This window comes from Pygocentrus nattereri, chromosome 24, assembly GCF_015220715.1.
Source record: "Pygocentrus nattereri isolate fPygNat1 chromosome 24, fPygNat1.pri, whole genome shotgun sequence".
NCBI lineage: Eukaryota > Metazoa > Chordata > Actinopteri > Characiformes > Serrasalmidae > Pygocentrus > Pygocentrus nattereri.
The window spans coordinates 14,536,951-14,556,012 of NC_051234.1; the positions used below are offsets into that span (position 1 = coordinate 14,536,951).

At 41.1% G+C, this 19,062-nt stretch overlaps 1 protein-coding gene across 5 annotated transcripts in view; it reads right to left on the reverse strand.

Annotated features, from left to right (window-relative positions):
- The window catches only part of LOC108442230 (vacuolar protein sorting-associated protein 13B), a 401,016-nt gene that overhangs the window by 18,690 nt on the left and 363,264 nt on the right, over positions 1 to 19,062 (reverse strand). For all 5 annotated transcript variants that reach the window (XM_037534077.1, XM_037534078.1, XM_037534074.1 and 2 more), the window contains 9 exons: positions 12,649 to 12,795; positions 12,239 to 12,516; positions 11,348 to 11,475; positions 10,166 to 10,386; positions 3,781 to 3,899; positions 2,744 to 3,534; positions 2,439 to 2,615; positions 2,069 to 2,239; positions 1,750 to 1,926 (listed from right to left, as the gene is read on the reverse strand). In XM_037534077.1, the coding sequence (XP_037389974.1) occupies positions 1,750 to 1,926; positions 2,069 to 2,239; positions 2,439 to 2,615; positions 2,744 to 3,534; positions 3,781 to 3,899; positions 10,166 to 10,386; positions 11,348 to 11,475; positions 12,239 to 12,516; positions 12,649 to 12,795 (2,209 nt within the window). The remainder of the gene's footprint in view (positions 1 to 1,749; positions 1,927 to 2,068; positions 2,240 to 2,438; positions 2,616 to 2,743; positions 3,535 to 3,780; positions 3,900 to 10,165; positions 10,387 to 11,347; positions 11,476 to 12,238; positions 12,517 to 12,648; positions 12,796 to 19,062) is intronic.

Genomic DNA, 19,062 nt, shown 5'->3' on the forward strand with positions numbered 1-19,062 from the left:
TTTTTTATTAGTACGTATGGTGTAACTTGAAAGCAAAAACATATATAGACAGATAATCTCACTTAGGCTGAATTTTAAAGTGATAAAGTAGCTACCACCCTTTAGGCTTGGAGGTTCTCAATGGTGTCTCCCAAAGTCCACAGTCATCTCCACAGTCTCCAATGCATTCAGCTGCAAGTTGTTCCGACTGCACCAAAGCACCAGCCATTCAATGTCCTGTCAATATGCAGACTTGTTGCCATGTTGGACAAGTCTGGTGACTGTAGTGTTCTCTGCAAACTTCAGGAGTTTAACGGATGGGTCCTCAGAAGTGCAGTCATCATTGTAGAGACAGAAGAGCAGTGGAGAGAATACACATTCTTGAGGAGCACCAGTGCTGACTGTCTGTACACCAGAAGTTACTTCCCCAAGGTGCACCTGCTATTTTCTGCCTGTAAGGAAACTGATGATTTACTGATAGATGACCGGAGATAAAGTAAGCTGAGAGAGTTTGGAGGAAAAGATTTCTGGGGTGACAGTGTTGAACACTGAGCTGAGGTCCACAAACAGGATACTTGCATATGTCCCTGGGCAGTCAAGGTGTGGCATTATCTTATGCAGTCCCAGGTTGACCGCATCTTCTACTGACCTCTTTGCCCAGTAGGTAAACTGTAGGGGATTCAGAAGGTGTCCTGTGACATCGTTGAGGTGGGCCAACACCAGTTGTTCAAAGAACCTCATGACCACAGATGTCAGAGCATTGGGCCTGTAGTCATTCAGTCCTGTGACAGAGAGTTTCTTAAGGTCTGGGATGATGGTAGGGCTTTTGAAGAGTGACTGGATTTCAAACAGCTCTAAGATTCTGTTGAATATCTGTGGGAATATTGGGGCCAGTTGGGGCCCTATCATTCCACAGTTGTGGCAGCATCATGCTATGTTGCATGTTATCTGCCCAAATGCAGGTGTGACATATCCAAGAAGACTTGCAGCTGTAAATGCTGCCAAAGGGGCTTCTACAAAGTACTGAATAAACCGTCTGAAAACCTTTACTATTAAGAGCTGTCCGTTTCTGATTCTTATTAATTTTTGAAAACTCTCGTTTTCACTTCGTCATTATGGAGAGATTGTGGACAGACTGATGGGTAGAAATGGCAATTATATCCATTCAAAATCAAATCCACAACACAAAGGGTGCAAGACACGCACACAAAACAAATTAAATAGTAAATAGAAAAACACTGGATTTATGACTAGCGACTAAAGTACTTACCCAAAATCTCAACTTATGCCAAACAAAGTTAGTTTAAGTCTAGCTTTGTAATTTCTAGTTTTAATTCTAATTTCTAATTAATTTAATGTTTAAAGGGCTTGCATAACCTACTGCAAATACGCTTGCTAAATAATCAGTATTTTAAATACATGTCATGACAATTTACATTTTTGGTTTTGACTCAAGTTTGTTGACTTATTTCAGTGCCACCTTTATACCCTATGCCTCTTGTGAGAAGTTGCAGTCTTAGTAAATCAAATGTTAATTTCAGCTGTGTTGTGTGGTCATACTGTGGTTGCATCTAGACACAATCATTTAGCCTTCAGTGTGTACATTCAGTAGTGTGTAAATTTTGAGTAGATGTATGCACTGGAAATGTACTAAGTAACAGAAAAAAAGTTTTCAATATGTTTCCCCTCACTGTGTATATATAGTGTATATAATTGCAATCGCAATATAATAGTGATCACACACACAAATACACACAAAATGTCATCTACCATATCCTGTCTGTGAGACAAGTTCAGCAGCTCCTCCAATTGGCTTGGTGAAAACCCCCACAATTCCTTTCCCCACTCCAGAGATGACGTCCCGGGCGGTGCTGGCTGCTGTACTATGAGCTTCCACAGGCCTGGTAAACGTTTGCATTGGCTGGTCCACGATACCTGCAATTGCTCCTACATGTGAGAAACCACACAGACAAAAAAAAAAACATAGGCACAGATCAGACCTCATCCCCAAGCAGTACTGTGAATGTAAATAATATGGCATGTGGAAAGCTAGTGTGTGTAAATGTGTTTGTTTTAGGGAGAACCTGACCCAGCAAGCTTATTCCCAGACGCGAGAGGCCCTGGCGCAAACCGTGACCCAGACTCTCAGGAAGCTGTCTCCTCCACTCTTCCTGCCGTGTATAATGTTCCTCATCCAGAGACAGTCGGTCCATGTTGCGTGCTAGACTAGTGGCTAAGTTAGTGATGGACGTCAGTGTGCCTAGAAAGGGAAAGGGAGATGAAGGGTGAAAAATATTGGCCAAAATGTCTGATTAATCAGATGTCGCAGTTGGTACATTTTCTGTTTAATCACAAAAGCAAAAGACTCACAATGCTTACAGGTAAGCGTGTAAGTGAAACAGCAGTACTTGTACTAGTGGGGGAAATGTGTGTGTTTGTAGGTCCACCACTGCTTTCACCTTTTGAAATGTGTCTGACGAATGAGCTGGTTCCACGAGACACACCACTAACAAAGGCTCCAGGTCCACGTGTCAATCCTTCATATGGCAAACGGAAAAAATCTGCCACTCCATTTCCAATACTGCGTACCAGACTTGCAGGACTGCCCAGGATCTCCAGAGAACCTACTACCCAGCCTGTAAAAACAAAACACATATCAAATATACATACACTGAATAAGTAATACAAATGCACACGCACATAATAAAGACTACTATGATTAAGTAATCTGAAGACAGACAGACAGAGAAACAAACACACTCACCTGCTCTGAAGAGGGCCCCTGCAGCATAGTGCATGGTCAGTGCATGTATAAGTTGGCGTGGGGTGGTACAAAACTGTTCCCTCTCAAACCTTGAGAAGGACAGTGGTGTATGGTCAGAAGCAATGTAAAGTTTCAGAGAGGCATGGATACTGACCAGCAGACTGACTGGTTCAATTAGCAGTTGCTGCAGCCTTATTGGCTGAACTAGTGCCTGCATTGATTGGTACACTTTCTCAGGTAACAATGGACCAGGTTCTCTTAATACACCACTTCCCACAGCATTGGGCAGGGTGGAAACTGGTATGTAAGTGTGGAAAAGCGTTTTCAGGTAGTACACAAAGGTGTCCTCTAAATAGATACGGGCTGGTTTGAGTTGGAAACTGAGTTTCTCCAGTTGGAACCCATTGCTAGACAATGTGAGGAACACACACAGGAAGCATGACTGCTGAAAGTCCTCCAGAGCCTTATAGCTCACTGCTGGGTCACAATGGCCCACCCAGCAGTGTGCATCTGCCCGCTGCTCCTGGCATAAAAGGACAGGAAAGTGGAAACTACAACGGCTGTACAGCTGGTTGTCCATCTGTAGATTGCCACACAGCACCTGCATCTGGCGGGCAAAAGAGGGGGTTGTGTCGCCTGTAGTGGTCTCAGTGGGGGGCAAGAGCACTAGGATTTTAGATGCAGTCAGACGCAACAGCTCCACTGAACCAGCTGGACTAGTGATGTCATCACAAAGCACCACGCTGACATCATTCAGCAGTACACGGAAGGACAGCATATGATCAGACACCCTGTCAGACACAGATGGCAAAAAAGAGACACAGCTAATTGTATAATGATCATTATGATTGTTTTACACATTAAGTGTGCATGTGCATGTCAGCATAGGCTTGCTCTCATGTCAGGAGTATTGTGGAACTTTGCAGGATTAACTGGCTTCAAAAGTTATGACCTCTGTGAGTAATCTTTTTTTTCTGAGAGGTTAAGATGTTTTTCCCCATTACACTTCTTTAGCATGTGGAATGCTGTGTGTGTACCTGTGATATTCACTGATGACAGTTCCAGCACAGCTTTCTGGTGTCAGTGTGAGAATGATGGTACCACTCTGATGAGCCACATCAACATATAGACAGCCAAAACCTGATAATAACATCACCTATAACACAAATACACACAACAATAAAGATTAGCGTGCTGTATGTGGTAGAAAGCTGTTATGAAAGGAATATCACTGTAGGTTACATTACAATGAGCAATAGTTATCTTAGGTAGCTGCTCCCCCTTCTACTGTATCTCCTGTGCACATCCAATGGTCTACAACACATAGCTCACAACCCGTCTGTAAACCCTTGCTGCACCCCTCACCCACCCCATCTCCTGGGCAGCGCTCCACCATCCTACTCTGGACACTTGGAGCTCAGTTTAAAGACCAGGTGAGGAGGGAATTGAATAAAATGAAGATGAGGAAAGCTACAGATCTAGATGGCATTGATGTCATCAGAACTGCCTCCAGATTAGCACATGCAAAACCAAAGAATGAACATCCAGGAAATGGACATTAAGGCTACAAATATATGCAAAAATATTTGTGCTCTTGAACAATAACCTTGACTGGACTGACATCACAAATACAGTAAAGGCCAGATCAGACTCAGATCTTTTGGAATACAAGGCACATTCCTGAAGACATTCTATAACTCTGTGATGGCATCAGCCATTTTTATGGAGTGGTCTGTTGGAGTAGCAGTATCACAACAGCAGACAGAAGGAGGCTGGACAGACGTCGAAAATGTGACAGCCTTAGGCCCTCACAGAGCAGGTACTATATATATATATATATATATATATATATATATATATACACACACACACACATGTGTGTGTGTGTGTATATACACTGCTCAAAAAAATAAAGGGGACACTTAAACAACACAATATAACTCCAAGTAAATCAAACTTCTGTGAAATCAAACTGTCCACTTAGGAAGCAACACTGATTGACAATTAATTTCACATGCTGTTGTGCAAATGGAATAGACAACAGGTGGAAATTATTGGCAATTAGCAAGACACACTCAAAGGAGTGGTTCTGCAGGTGGGGACCACAGACCACTTCTCAGTACCTATGCTTTCTGGGTGATGTTTTGGTCACTTTTGAATGTTGGTGATGCTTTCACTCTCGTGGTAGCATGAGACGGACTCTACAACCCACCCAAGTGGCTCAGGTAGTGCAGCTCATCCAGGATGGCACATCAATGCGAGCTTTGGCAAGAAGGTTTGCTGTGTCTGTCAGCGTAGTGTCCAGAGGCTGGAGGTGCTACCAGGCCAGTACACCAGGAGACGTGGAGGAGGCCATAGGAGGACAACAACCCAGCAGCAGGACTGCTACATCTGCCTTTGTGCAAGGAGGAACAGGAGGAGCACTGCCAGAGCCCTGCAAAGTGACCTCCTGCAGGCCACAAATGTGCATGTGTCTGCACAAAAGGTTGGAAACCGACTCCATGAGGATGCTATGAGGGCCCGACATCCAAAGATGGGGGTTGTGCTCACAGCCCAACACCGTGCAGGACGCTTGGCATTTGCCAGAGAACACCAGGATTGGCAAATTCGCCACTGGTGCCCTGTGCTCTTCACAGATGAAAGCAGGATCACACAGAGCACATGTGACAGACGTGACAGAGTCTGGAGACGCTGTGGAGAGCGATCTGCTGCCTGCAACATCCTTCAGCATGACCAGTTTGGCAGTGGGTCAGTAATGGTGTGGGGTGGCATTTCTTTGGAGGGCGAACAGCCCTCCTTTTGCTTGCCAGAGGTAGCCTGACTGCCATTAGGTACCGAGATGAGATCCTCAGACCCCTTGTGAGACCATATGCTGGTGCGGTTGGCCCTGGGTTCCTCCTAATGCAGGACAATGCTAGACCTCATGTGGCTGGAGTGTGTCAGCAGTTCCTGCAAGATGAAGGCATTGAAGCTATGGAATGGTCTCCTGGTAGCGCCTCCAGCCTCTGGACACTACGCTGACAGACACAGCAAACCTTCTTGCCAAAGCTCGCATTGATGTGCCATCCTGGATGAGCTGCACTACCTGAGCCACTTAGGTGGGTTGTAGAGTCCGTCTCATGCTACCACGAGTGTGAAAGCACCACCAACATTCAAAAGTGACCAAAGCATCAGCCAGAAAGCATAGGTACTGAGAAGTCGGCTGTGGTCCCCACCTGCAGAACCACTCCTTATTGACACTACTTATTGAGTGTGTCTTGCTAATTGCCAATAATTTCCACCAGTTGTCTATTCCATTTGCACAACAGCATGTGAAATTAATTGTCAATCAGTGTTGCTTCCTAAGTGGACAGTTTGATTTCACAGAAGTTTGATTTACTTGGAGTTATATTGTGTTGTTTAAGTGTTCCCTTTATTTTTTTGAGCAGTGTATATATACACACACACACACACACACACACACACACACACACACACACACAAAATTAGAATATCATGAAAAAGTTGATTTATTTCAGTAGTTCCATTTAAAAAGTGAAACTTGTATATTCATTACACACAGACTGATATATTTCAAGTGCTTATTTCTTTCAATTTGATAATTATAACTGACAACCAATGAAAACCCCAAATTCAGTATCTCAGAAAATTTGAATTTTGTGAAAAGGTTCAATATTGAAGACACACTCTAATCAGCTAATTAACTCAAAACACCTGCAAAGGCCTTTAAATGGTCACTAGTTCTGTAGGCTACACAATCATGGGGAAGACTGCTGTTGACAGTTGTCCAAAAGATGACTATCGACACCTTACACAAGCAGGGCAAGACACAAAAGGTCAGTGCTAAAGAGGCTTGCTGTTCATAGAGCTCTGTGTCCAAGCACATTAATAGAGAGGCAAAGGGAGGGAAAAGATGTGGTAGAAAAAAGTGTACAAGCAAGATATTCTAATTTTATGATATTCTATATATATATATATATATATATATATATATATATATATATATATATATATCGCTGTTGTCGGAAAAAACCTCGTATCTCCAAAATAGTAACTTTACAGGAGAGGGAAAAAGCATACATCACTTTTAATGTAAGTCAATGGAACCAGAAATCTTTCCAAGTAATTTCGGGATATTTCTTTTGGACCATTCATCATGAAATTTACAACAAATGTATAGAATAACAGACATTTTCAAATTATGAAGAAAAAAAAATGTAAAAAATGGAGATACGAGGTTTTCTTCTGACAGCAGTGATTAAATACTTTTTTCCCCACTGTGTATGTATATATATATATATATATATATATATATATATATATATATAGTCAGTCACCAATTGTGCAAGTTCTCCCCCTTAAAAAGATGAGAGAGGCCTGTAATTGACATCATAGGTAGACCTCAACTATGAGAGACAAAATGAGGAAAAAAAATTCAGAAAATCACATTGTCTGATTTTTAAAGAATGTATTTGCAAATAATGGTTGAAAATAAGTATTTGGTCAATAACAAAAGTTCATCTCAATACTTTGTTATATATCCTTTGTTGGCAATGACAGAGGTCAAATGTTTTCTGTAAGTCTTTACAAGGTTGGCACACACCGTTGCTGGTATGTTAGCCCATTCCTCCATGCAGATCTCCTCTAGAGCAGTGATGTTTCGGGGCAACATGGACTTTCAACTCCCTCCAAAGGTTTTCTATGGGGTTCAGATCTGGAGACTGGGCTAGGCCACTACAGGACCTTGAAATGCTTCTTACGAAGCCACTCCTTTGTTGCCCTGGCAGTGTGCTTGGGATCATTGTCATGCTGGAAGAGCCAGCCACGTTTCATCTTCAATGCCCTTGCTGATGGAAGGAGGTTTGCACTCAAAATCTCACAATACATGGCCCCATTCATTCTTTCATGTACACGGACAAAGCATGATGCTGTCACCCCCATGCTTCACAGTTGGTATGGTGTTCTTTGAATGCAACTCAGCATTCACTCTCTTCCAAACACGACGAGTTGTGTTTGTACCAAACAGTTCTACTTTGGTTTCATCTGACCATATGACATTCTCCCACTACTCTTCCGGAACATCCAAATGCTCTCTAGCAGACTTCAGATGCGCCCAGCTTTGTACTGGCTTAAGCAGGGGGACACGTCTGGCACTGCAAGATCTGAGTCCCTGGCGGCGTAGTGTGTTACTGACAGTAGCCTTTGTTACTTTGGTCCCAGCTTTCTGCAGGTCATTCACTAGGTCCCCCCGTGTGGTTCTGGGATTTGTGGTCACCGTTCTTGTGATCATTTTGACCCCACGGGCTCAGATCTTGCGTGGAGCCCCTGATCGAGGGAGATTTGCAGTGGTCTTGTAGGTCTTCCATTTTCTGATTATTGGTCCCACAGTAGATTTCTTCACACCAAGCTGCTTGCCTATTGCAGATTCAGTCTTCCCAGCCTGGTGCAGGTCTACAATCTTGTTTCTGGTGTCCTTTGACAGCTCTTTGGTCTTCACCACAGTGGAGTTTGGAGTGTGACTGTTTGAGGTTGTGGGCAGGTGTCTTTTATACAGATAACAAGGTCAAACAGGTGCCATTAATACAGGTAATGAGTGGAGGACAGAGGAGCCTCTTAAAGAAGAAGTTACAGGTCTGTGACAGCCAGAAATCTTGCTTGTTTGTAGGTGACCAAATACTTATTTTCCACCATTATTTGCAAATAAATTCTTTAAAAATCAGACAATGTGATTTTCTGAATTTTTTTTCCTCATTTTGCCTCTCATAGTTGAGGTCTACCTATGATGTCAATTACAGGCCTCTCTCATCTTTTTAAGGGGGAGAACTTGCACAATTGGTGACTGACTAAATACTTTTTTCCCCCCACTGTATATACACCACCACACACATACACACACAGGACCCCCTTAGACCCTCACAGAGCAGGTACTATTTGGGTGGTGGATCATTCTTCACTGCAGTAACACTAATGTTGCACTTTAAGATACATTTATACAATCCCAATTCCAATGAAGTTGGGATGTTGTGTAAAACATAAATAATATATCACATTATATCACATCCTTTAGTCAATATAGGGCTGTTTTTCAGCTGCTGTTTGTTCAGTTGAGTTTAGGTACCCTTCAACCCCAATTCCAATGAAGTTGGGATGTTGTGTAAAACATAAATAAAAACAGAATACAATGATTTGCAAATCCTTTTCAACCTATACTCAATTGAATACGCTACAAAGACAAGATATATATATATATATATATATATATATATATATATATATATATATATATATATAGGGGCTTTTGTTGCCCCTGTCCCAACTTCTTTGGAATGTTTTGCAGGCATCAAATTCAAAATGAGTATTTGCAAAAAACAAAGTTTACCCATTTGAACATTAAATATCTTGTCTTTGTAGTGTATTCAATTGAATATAGGTTGAAAAGGATTTGCAAATCATTGTATTCTGCTTTTATTTATGTTTTACACAACATCCCAACTTCATTGGAATTGGGGTTGAAGAGTACCTAAACTTATAGCTAAGTTTCAGCTCAACTGGACGAACAGCAGCTGAAAAACAGCCCTCTATTGACTAAAGGATGTGATATAAGGCTGTAAAGTTTTGTGAAAACTGGTCTAAGTAATTTTGATAGCCTTTTTTTGTGATCTGAGCCCCAAACCTAAGGGCTTGACTGACAGATGGCAGCCATATTATTTACAAATATTCTTATCTTGATAATTCTTGACCTCCAAACATTTTGATACCTATATTGTGGGGGTATCATTGGAGTATTGTGTCAAACATATCGCTGTTGTTGGAAGAAAACCTTGTTTTCTCCAATTTACATAGTGTATACATCATTTGAAAATACCGGTTTCCTTTTACGTTGTGTGTGTATATTTCATGATAAATGGACCAATAGGAACAGCCCAAAATAACTTGGAAAAAGACTGGTTCCATTGACTTGCATTCAAAGTAAAGTAGGTTTTTTCTTCTCCTGTAAAGTTACCATTTTGGAGATATAAGGTTTTGTTCTGAGAACAGCGATATACATACACTTGAAAAACACTACCCAGAATTCAATGCTTCCTAGGTGGTGAATTAGTGAGTTCTAAATGAGTTCTGGTGTGCACAACAACTGGTCTGAGACCTTATCATTGCAAAAACGAGAGTCCCCTTTAAAAGTAGTCATGTGCAAACGTTCATTTCAGGTACGTTGTGTGCTCATACTGTGGTTGCATCCAGACACCATCTGTGCTGTGCTACATACATTTGGCCTCCCTACGTAAATCCCACCTTTGGGTATGTGGAGATAATTGGCAGTTTCTTTCTGAGTTGTGCCTTGTTGTTGCTAACTAAAGCATTGTTGAGTATGAATCAGAACAAAATAAGATATTTCCATACATACACATGACAGCATTGTTGTACCTGTGTGCCTGGGCTGTTTATATCAATGGCATCAGTCCAATTGGGCGTAGTGGCTGTGGCAGAGGGACTGCTGTGCAGGTCAGGGGCAGAGCAAAGAAGCAGGGTGGGAAATGTCTCTCTCTGTCGGCATTCAGGGAAACTCGAAGAGTGGTAGTACAGCTCATGATGCACAGAGGACAGAGGAGGTAGCTTTCTACAAAACACCTCTGTCCTTGCAGGCTCTGATACACATACCATCGGTATGCACACACACACACACACACACACACACACACAAACACACACACACACACACACACACACACACACACACACACACACACACACACACACACACACACACACACACACACAGTGGGATGTTAAACTCATTTTCAGTAAATTATGTAAAACCATGCATAGAACAATGTACCAAGAATAGAACAGAGAATTCACTTTGATTTAAACTGCATGGACCACTGACCTATAGACAGAAACAGTTATTCCAACTAAAATAAGTAAAATCTTTTACTTACATTACTTTTATAGCAGTACTGTGGGATATTTCTCACAAAGTGAAACTTTAATGTTTAGTGAGAGGACTGTCGCACCTCACTAATCCAGTATATGCTTTTTATTGTGATACACAAACTAATGCATAACATATATAGTTTATTTTACCACACTGTAAAATTTACTAAAAATGAGTTAGTTACACTGTTTCTTGCTGCTACTGTGCTAAGTGAGAACATGCTCTTCAGCGATGATAGCCATCAAAGCAGAACCAGTAAAGCATGCATGGTTGAAACAAACAGTGACACTATTTCTGAAAACATTTGTTGGGTCACTATTACTACTATAGTATATCCTATATCTTACACAGGCTACATGTACTGTTGAAAGGTGTTTTTAGTTCATCGGTGGCCAAGCTGACTTTGGGTAGTCAGTTTTTTTTAACCAATTTATTTTGCCCCACCACTTTTAGAGGTGTGGTGCCACTCCTGAAAATAATGTAGTGAGTAAGGACTATGAATAATAGTGTGTAATGGGTTTCATTACATGCTATAAGGTTTGGTATGATATTTTCAAAGCAGAAAAAATTGTATTCTTGGAATGTTTGTGAGTTTGATTGTGTATAAATAATACAAATAATAAATAAAGAATAAATGCACAAATTAATGCAAGTTTATATATGTTCATTACCCCTCAGATTTTCCTTCAGCAGCAGGGCTTTGGGACACCGGTTATGGATGAGCATACGAGGACATGGGTCCTCACTCACAGAGATGTAGTTAATTCCTAAGTGCTCCTGATATGTCAGAACCAGGGCCCTAAAACATGCGTGCATACAAACACAAACACAAACACACACACACACACACACACACACAGAATACAAATTGAGTCAATAACCTGGGCTACTCTTTTATCACAAGCAGAAATTTTGCTCTCATGTTGCCTGCCTATATAAAAGTCTGAAGTTTCGCTATAGTGCCACTATCTGGCTGATCAGGTTGAGCTTATGTACCTGAGTAGCAGGAGGTACTACTACCTATTGACGTTTTATGTCTATATGACTTTAGTTTGCATTATTCATTTTAGTAAAGGAACAGAAGAAAAAAAAGAAAATCTTGACATTTACAGTAGGGTTCCAGCACCTGCAGCGCCTGGACCCCTAATAAAACATACTGCCATAAGCGGCCATCACAGGTGTCCAAGCAACCCATAGCCTTCATAGGCCACATAGCAAATGCTGTCCACATTTACAATTACAAAAGCCCCAAACCTAAGGGCTTGACTGACAGATGGCAGCCATATTATTTACAAATATTCTAATTATCTTGATAATTCTTGACCTCCAGACTTGTGCAAACATTTTGATACCTATATTGTGGGGGTATCATTTGAGCCCTAAAAATAAATATCAATAAAAATAGAACTTTTTTCCACTTATACACTGAAGTGAAACACTTCTTATTTTTCTTACTGTTCTAAAATATTTGCATATTCATGATACAATTTAAAGCTGAAAAGATCTGACAGTTGCAGCCCTAGAGAACAATGAAGCATGTCTGTCTTTAAGGTTTCACCCACCTGGTGCTGAAGTAGTTGTGGGCATTCTGGTGTACTGGCACAGATACACTCTGTCTGGGAAAGTCTGACCGTACAGAGGTTGGCAGGCTCCAGAACTCCCCCTCCTGCTTGGATGCCACCAAACAGCTGAACAAAATATACTTCTGGGGCAAGGAGCCCAGATCTGCTGTGGGGCCATCGCACAACACATCCCAGCACGGTACTGCACAGTGAGAAGGACTGCCAGTTTCTGCCATAGGTTCCAGTGTGAACACACTAGTTTCAGGTGAACTATATGGCTAGGGAGAGAGATGGGGTGTGGTGAGGTATCACAGGACAATGGCTATATGTGTATATATATATATATATATATATATATATATAAATATATAAAAATGCTGTTTTGTAAATGCACTGTACATGTGCTGTACCTGATCAGAAGTAACAAGTGTGTTTTCAGACAGCAGTGGTCTGTAGTTAATGGTATATTTTGTGTTGTTCACCAAAACAGTTCTGTCCTCAATCTGCAAAACTTGAATCCCATGCCTCACTGTCGAGGACACACAGAACTGGCACATCTGTTAAGAGGGAGAGGGGGGACAGGAAGGAGAAAGAGAGATTATAGATGTTTCAGGGTTCATACACTTTTTAAACAGTGGAATTCCATGACTTCTCTATGACTTTCCGTGATATAAAATGAAACGTCCATGCCAAACGTTTAGTATAGTGCTGAGTCATATAGTAAAATCCTAGTAAAATCAAGCCTTGACAGGTAGCAGTCATTTGCTTAAAATACATAAACACAAAGCATGAGATCTTTTCTGATAGCAAGATAGTGTGAAATATTTTAAATTGTCATGACACTGAATTTTATCAGTACTGTGCCGCACTAATTTAATAATAATAATCATAATAATAATTTCAATGTATATAGTGCCTTTCACAAATGCAAAGACAATTTACAAAGCGAAGGCAGATAAAAAACAAAAACTTAACACTTTGAAGAAGAAGAGTAGTGAGCAGTGAACAGGAAGGTTTTCACTGACATAAATAAGGGGGGAGACAATGAAGAGCTTTGACCGTTAAAAAGAGAAGTTTATACTTGATATGGGAGGATACTGGTAACCAGTGAAGCTGATGGAGGATGGGAGTGATGCGTGCAAGGTGAATGGTAAAAGTGAGGACTCTAATTGCTGAGCTTTGAATCAACTGAAGCTGGTTGAGCAATTTAGCAGGGAGACCATTGAAGAAGTAGTTGCAATAATCAATGCAGGAAAAAAAAATAGGTGTTGACCAGCACTTCGGTGTCAATGTTTTTGAGCGGTGAAGGAATTTTTTGTTATGAAGTGTGCTGTGTCATACATTCTGTATCTGTGTAAATGTGCTGAAGTTGTATGTTAAGCTGCCTATTTTGTGTTTACGCTTATATGGTCATGTTTGTCACACCTGTTACTTGTCTGTATAAGCTGGGTCTATAAGCTGGGCTGGCTGGATTTCTGGTAGCTGTGTGTGCATCGAATAAACGTCACTTGTCCAGACAACAGACTGAGTCCCCTGGTATCAAGAGGGTTTGGATTCTTCAAGTGGTGCTGTGACCTGGATTGGACATCTAATCTCTACACTGTAGGTGAGTGCCCATTTTGAAGCAAACCCTGAAACCAGTAGGTTATCCTCCTCTCATTGACAGAACAGAGTGGAAGACCACGGTAGTGTGTTTAGGCCTGTATCGTGGCCTGTTGCTGTAAGCCTATGGCAGGAGAGAAGGCTACCACACAGAGGGGTGATACGGTGGCAAGTAATTGGGCTGATAATGTATTTATTGTCAGATTGGATGAACAGTTATGTAAACATATAGACTCATCTAGTTTGGAAAAATACTATCAAACGAAATTGCCAGTTCATTCAGATAAAATTTGGTCCCTAGATGAGTGTAAGAAAGCTCTAGGCTATGCAATATGGGAAAGATAGTCGTAAACATGTTGCATATGTCGCTAGGCAATTTATGGAGGCTGAGCATAAATGCTATGAGCAAGAAATAACACGCCTTCATACTAGGATTGATAACTTGGAATTAGCATATAAAAAGCTGCAACAAAAGCATCAAACAAATTTGCAGGCAAAGTCAAGACAGTCAGCAGTCCCCTGTAAACCCACATCAACAACAGATAGTCCAAAATTGTGTCCAGATTTGAGGGCAAAACTGCCTACGGATTGTCAGGACAGTCGGAATCAGATTCTGATAATCATGAACCATCTCAACTACAGTGTGCTCCACTGGTAAGGACAGTTATGCATTTATCCACAGGGAGAGTGTAAAAGACAAGCATATACCCCTTAGTCCAGAACAGTATGATAAACTAAGCAGGGTACTGTTCCTTTCACCAGTATGTTGCATCGTAAAATATGATTATATAATCTGCAACCATTCGATGAGGTGTTAATTTTATGCCAAAATATTGCAGAAAGGGAGTTCCAAGAATTGCATGATAAAATAGTTGCAGATGAAAACTCTACTATAGATGAGCACAGAAAAGTAACTGAGGCTTTTATTAAAGAGCATGGGTCAGATGTTACATCCTGGGCTACCATAGCTGAATACAAACTAGGAAAAGGTGAGTCCATAACTGCTTACATTACTCGATTTTGTGAATGTTTCCTGGCACATTCTGGTTTGACAGAATATCGGGATGATACTTTAGACAGAATTACAGGTCCCAGCCCATTACGTCAATGCTAGTTTGATGGCTTAAGTGACAAAATTAAACAGAAGCTGCCCATTGTATATAGAAACTGGAAAGTCAGGAACTTTAGGGAACCTTGTGACCTTAATGTCAGATTTTGAATGTGATTAAAATCCCATAAAGTGCATTTTATCCAAACTATACCAGGGCAACAGGTCATCGCTAAACAAGGTAATGTTGCAGCACAATCCAATATACGTAGGGGTCATTGTTATTATTTTGGGAAGTAGGACACTGGCAGAAATACTGTCGCAAAAGGAAGTGTGATCAGGACCGTAAACCTTCCACTTATAACAAAGGCCAGGGTAAGGCTGTTGCACCTTCTCCTGAACAAGCAGGTGCTATCCTAAAATATGTACAACAGCATACCATACAGCCCACAGCTCCTCCAGCAGAGTCTTTAAACTAATAGACGCTGTACAACACAATTTGGGTGCTTGGTCGAATGTTAATCCGTATGATAATCGTTTGTTTGGAGCATTCACAGTGTGTGGCATAGATGTTGATTTTTGTTTGACACAGGTGCTCAAATATCTGTCTTACCTCTAACACTGGCAAAGTGATTAAAAATACCTTTGTCAAAAGAAGAAAGCTTAATTTCTGGACTTACTGGCCAGACTCAGTTACACTTGTCTAAACCATTAGAGATACACTGTGGTCCACATACATTGTCAGTGCCTTTGTGGGTGGGGCAGATATCCACATCTCCTATTTTAGGTATGGATATAATGAATCAGTTTACATCAAATCTTACAATTTCAGCAAATTCTGTGACATGGTTATTAGCTACCATTAAAAAACACCCTATCTGATCTAAATTTCCCACAGATTGTGGTTTACTAAAGGTTTAACCTGTCAAATTGACTGGTACTCCTCCTCCAAATACCAAGCAGTATCCAATTAATGATGCAGCATTGTCAGGTTTTCAATCTATAGTGGAAGACTTGGTTAGACAAGGTGTATTGTGTCCAACCAAAGTCCCAGCAGCTCACCAGTATGGCCGGTTCCTAGAGGGGATTTATTTCGTCTGATTATTGTGAAGCTAACAATTGCATTACAAAAATTGCACCTATAGTAGCTGTTTCATCCACTATTTTTAATGGCTTACATTCAGAACATTATATTTTCGCTGTAATTGATATGGTAAATGGATTGTGGTCAGTACCTTTACATGAAGATTATCAACCATGGCTAGCTTTTACTGTAGGTTCCCAACAATACCAGTGGTGAAGACTGCCACAGGGCTGTCATAATTCACCTACTATTTACCATCAAGCTGTACGTAGACAGTTAGCCTCAGCTGACGCTCCAACACTGACTAGTATGGTTCTGCAATATATAGACGGCATTTTGATAGCTTCCTCAAATGTAAAACATGAACATGACTTGCTAGCTTTGTTAGATTATTTACATTCGATAGGAAACAAAGCCTCTTTTAAAAAGGCCCATATTAATAAATCCTTTGTTTAGTATTTGGGACAGCTGGTTTCACAGGCTCAGAGGTCAATTTTGCCTGACTGGTGTGCCATGGTACGTGCTATTTCACCACCTGTCAACCTAACACAGCTACGCTCTTTCTGGGACTGTGCAATTACTGTCAGCCTTAGATTGAAGATTATGCAAAAACTGCTCAACCACTATACCATCTAAAACAGAAAATCAGAGGCTTGAGTTTCAGCTAAATGAGGATCAGTTAGAAGCTTTTCATTCTATGGCAAAAAAAAAAAAAATACTGCTAAATAACACAGTGAACTAATCTACTAACAGAACACCTAGGCTGTGAACAAGCAACAGCGGCAATCCACAAGACAGATGATTTTTAAACTGACTAAAACTACACAATATGACATGAGAAATAGCACCCAGAAATCAAAATGTTTTTTTCTTCTTCTTTATAATTATTATTTTTTTCTATTTTCTCCCCTATTTTCTATTTCTTTCCTTCCTTTAGACATTTGAGTTTTTTGAATGTACATATATGTATATATATTTATATATGCACATATTTTATAAGGACATTTTGTATAATGCAACACAATATCAGAGTACAATTCTATGCAGGGGCTTGGGACGCTGTGGGGTCTTTGGGGGGGCTTCCCCTCCATACCCGTTTGTCTGCTCTGCCTTACCGCCTTCCTGGACCACCATTATGCTCAGCCTGACATGATACTCAGCCTGCGCTGGGAAGCAGGTTTGGGCTGAGGGTGAGGTCAGACGAAGAGTGTGGAAGGGACAGAAAATGGGGGGGGGGGTCCTTTGGGGCGCCCTGGCTCTTCCTCTCTTCTACACAGCAAGGCTATATTGCCTACTTATTATTGATATAACAGTATGTTGTATACAAGATGTTCAATGTGTGTGTGTATGTATATGTGTATATGTACATCTTACCACTATATTTACTTAGCATACTGCCTGTCTGTCATTATTATAATGACTAATAATTTTCTCTTTTTGTCTCTTTATTTGTTTGCCTAATGTACTGTCTGTTAATTTCTTTTAAGTATTATGTTTTTTGTGTTTTTTTACCTTTCTTTCTCATCTCTTTGTGGCTTGTCTTGTCTTGTCAGTACAAAGATATTAATTGCCTGGCCTGCAGGAGTCTAAAGTCAATCAATTTTAACTGTCTGAAACTGAAAACAGTTCTCTGGATATATACACAACACACATATTTTTGCCTCAACAGGTCCATTTACTCCAACAATCTTAGACAAAGTTTGTATGACTGATTTCCAGTACTGCTGTAATTTTGGACATTCCCATACACAGTGAAAGAGAGTACCCTTTCCATCTAAATATTTACTATAGTTATCTGGAATATCAGGAGACCAGTGATTCAGTTTGACTAGAGTTAAACTGCTCCACCTTCACTGTCCCTCTGATTTGCTCATTTCTAATCTTGTCCATCCTTGTCACTCCCAACGAAAATCTCAGCATCTTCATCTCCACCACCTCCAGCTCAGCCTCCTGTCTTTTAGACAGAGCCACAGTCTCCAAACCATACATCATAGCAGGACGCACTACTGTCTTGTAAACCTTCCCTTTCACTCTTGCTGCTATCCTTCTGTCACACATCAGCCCTGACACCCGTCTCCACCCACTCCATCCTGCCTGCACCCTCTTCTTCACCTCTTTTCTATACTGTCCGTTGCTCTGGATGGTTGACCCAAGATATTTGAAGTCATCCACCTTTATGACCTCTACTCCTTGCATCTTCACCTTTCCACCTGCCTCCCACTCATTCACACACATGTATTCCATCTTGTCTCTACTGGCCTTCATTCCTCTCCTCTCCAGTGCAAACCTCCACCTCTCCAGATTCTCTTCCACCTGCTCTCTACTCTCACCACAGATTACAATGTCATCTGCAAACATCATGGTCCATGGAGCCTCCTGCCTGACCTCATCTGTCAACCTTTCCATCACCATTGCAAACAAGAAGGGGCTCAAAGCTGATACCTGATGTAACCCTACCTTCACCTTGAAACCATTTGTCACTCCAACTGCACACCTCACCACTGTCTCACTATCCTCATACATGTCCTGCACCACCCTAACATACTTTTCAGCTACACCTGACTTCCTCATACAGTACCAGTATCTCTTGGCACCCTATCATATGCCTTCTCTAGATCCACAAAGACACAATGTAGCTCCTTCTGACCTTCTCTGTACTTCTCTACCAACACTCTTAATGCAAAAATTACATCTGTGGTACTCTTTCTGGGCATGAAACCAAACTGTTGCTCACTAATCGGAACCTCTCGCCTTAGCCTTGCTTCCACAACTCTTTCCGATACCTTCATGGTGTGGCTCATCAACTTTATACCTCTAGTTACTGCAGCTCTGCACATCACCCTTGTTCTTAAAAATGGGGACCAGTACACTACTTCTCCACTCATCAGGCATCCCATCCTCTCACTCTCCAGGATTTTGTTAAACAACCTTACTGTCCAGCCTCTCATACAGCTCATCATAGGCCTGAGCCTTTGCCTTTGCCACCATTCTTTTCGCCATGCGACTAGCCTCACAGTACTCCTGCCTTCTTCCTTCATCTCTCTGGTTATCCCACTTTTTCTTAGCTGCCTTCTTCTTCTGAATACTCTC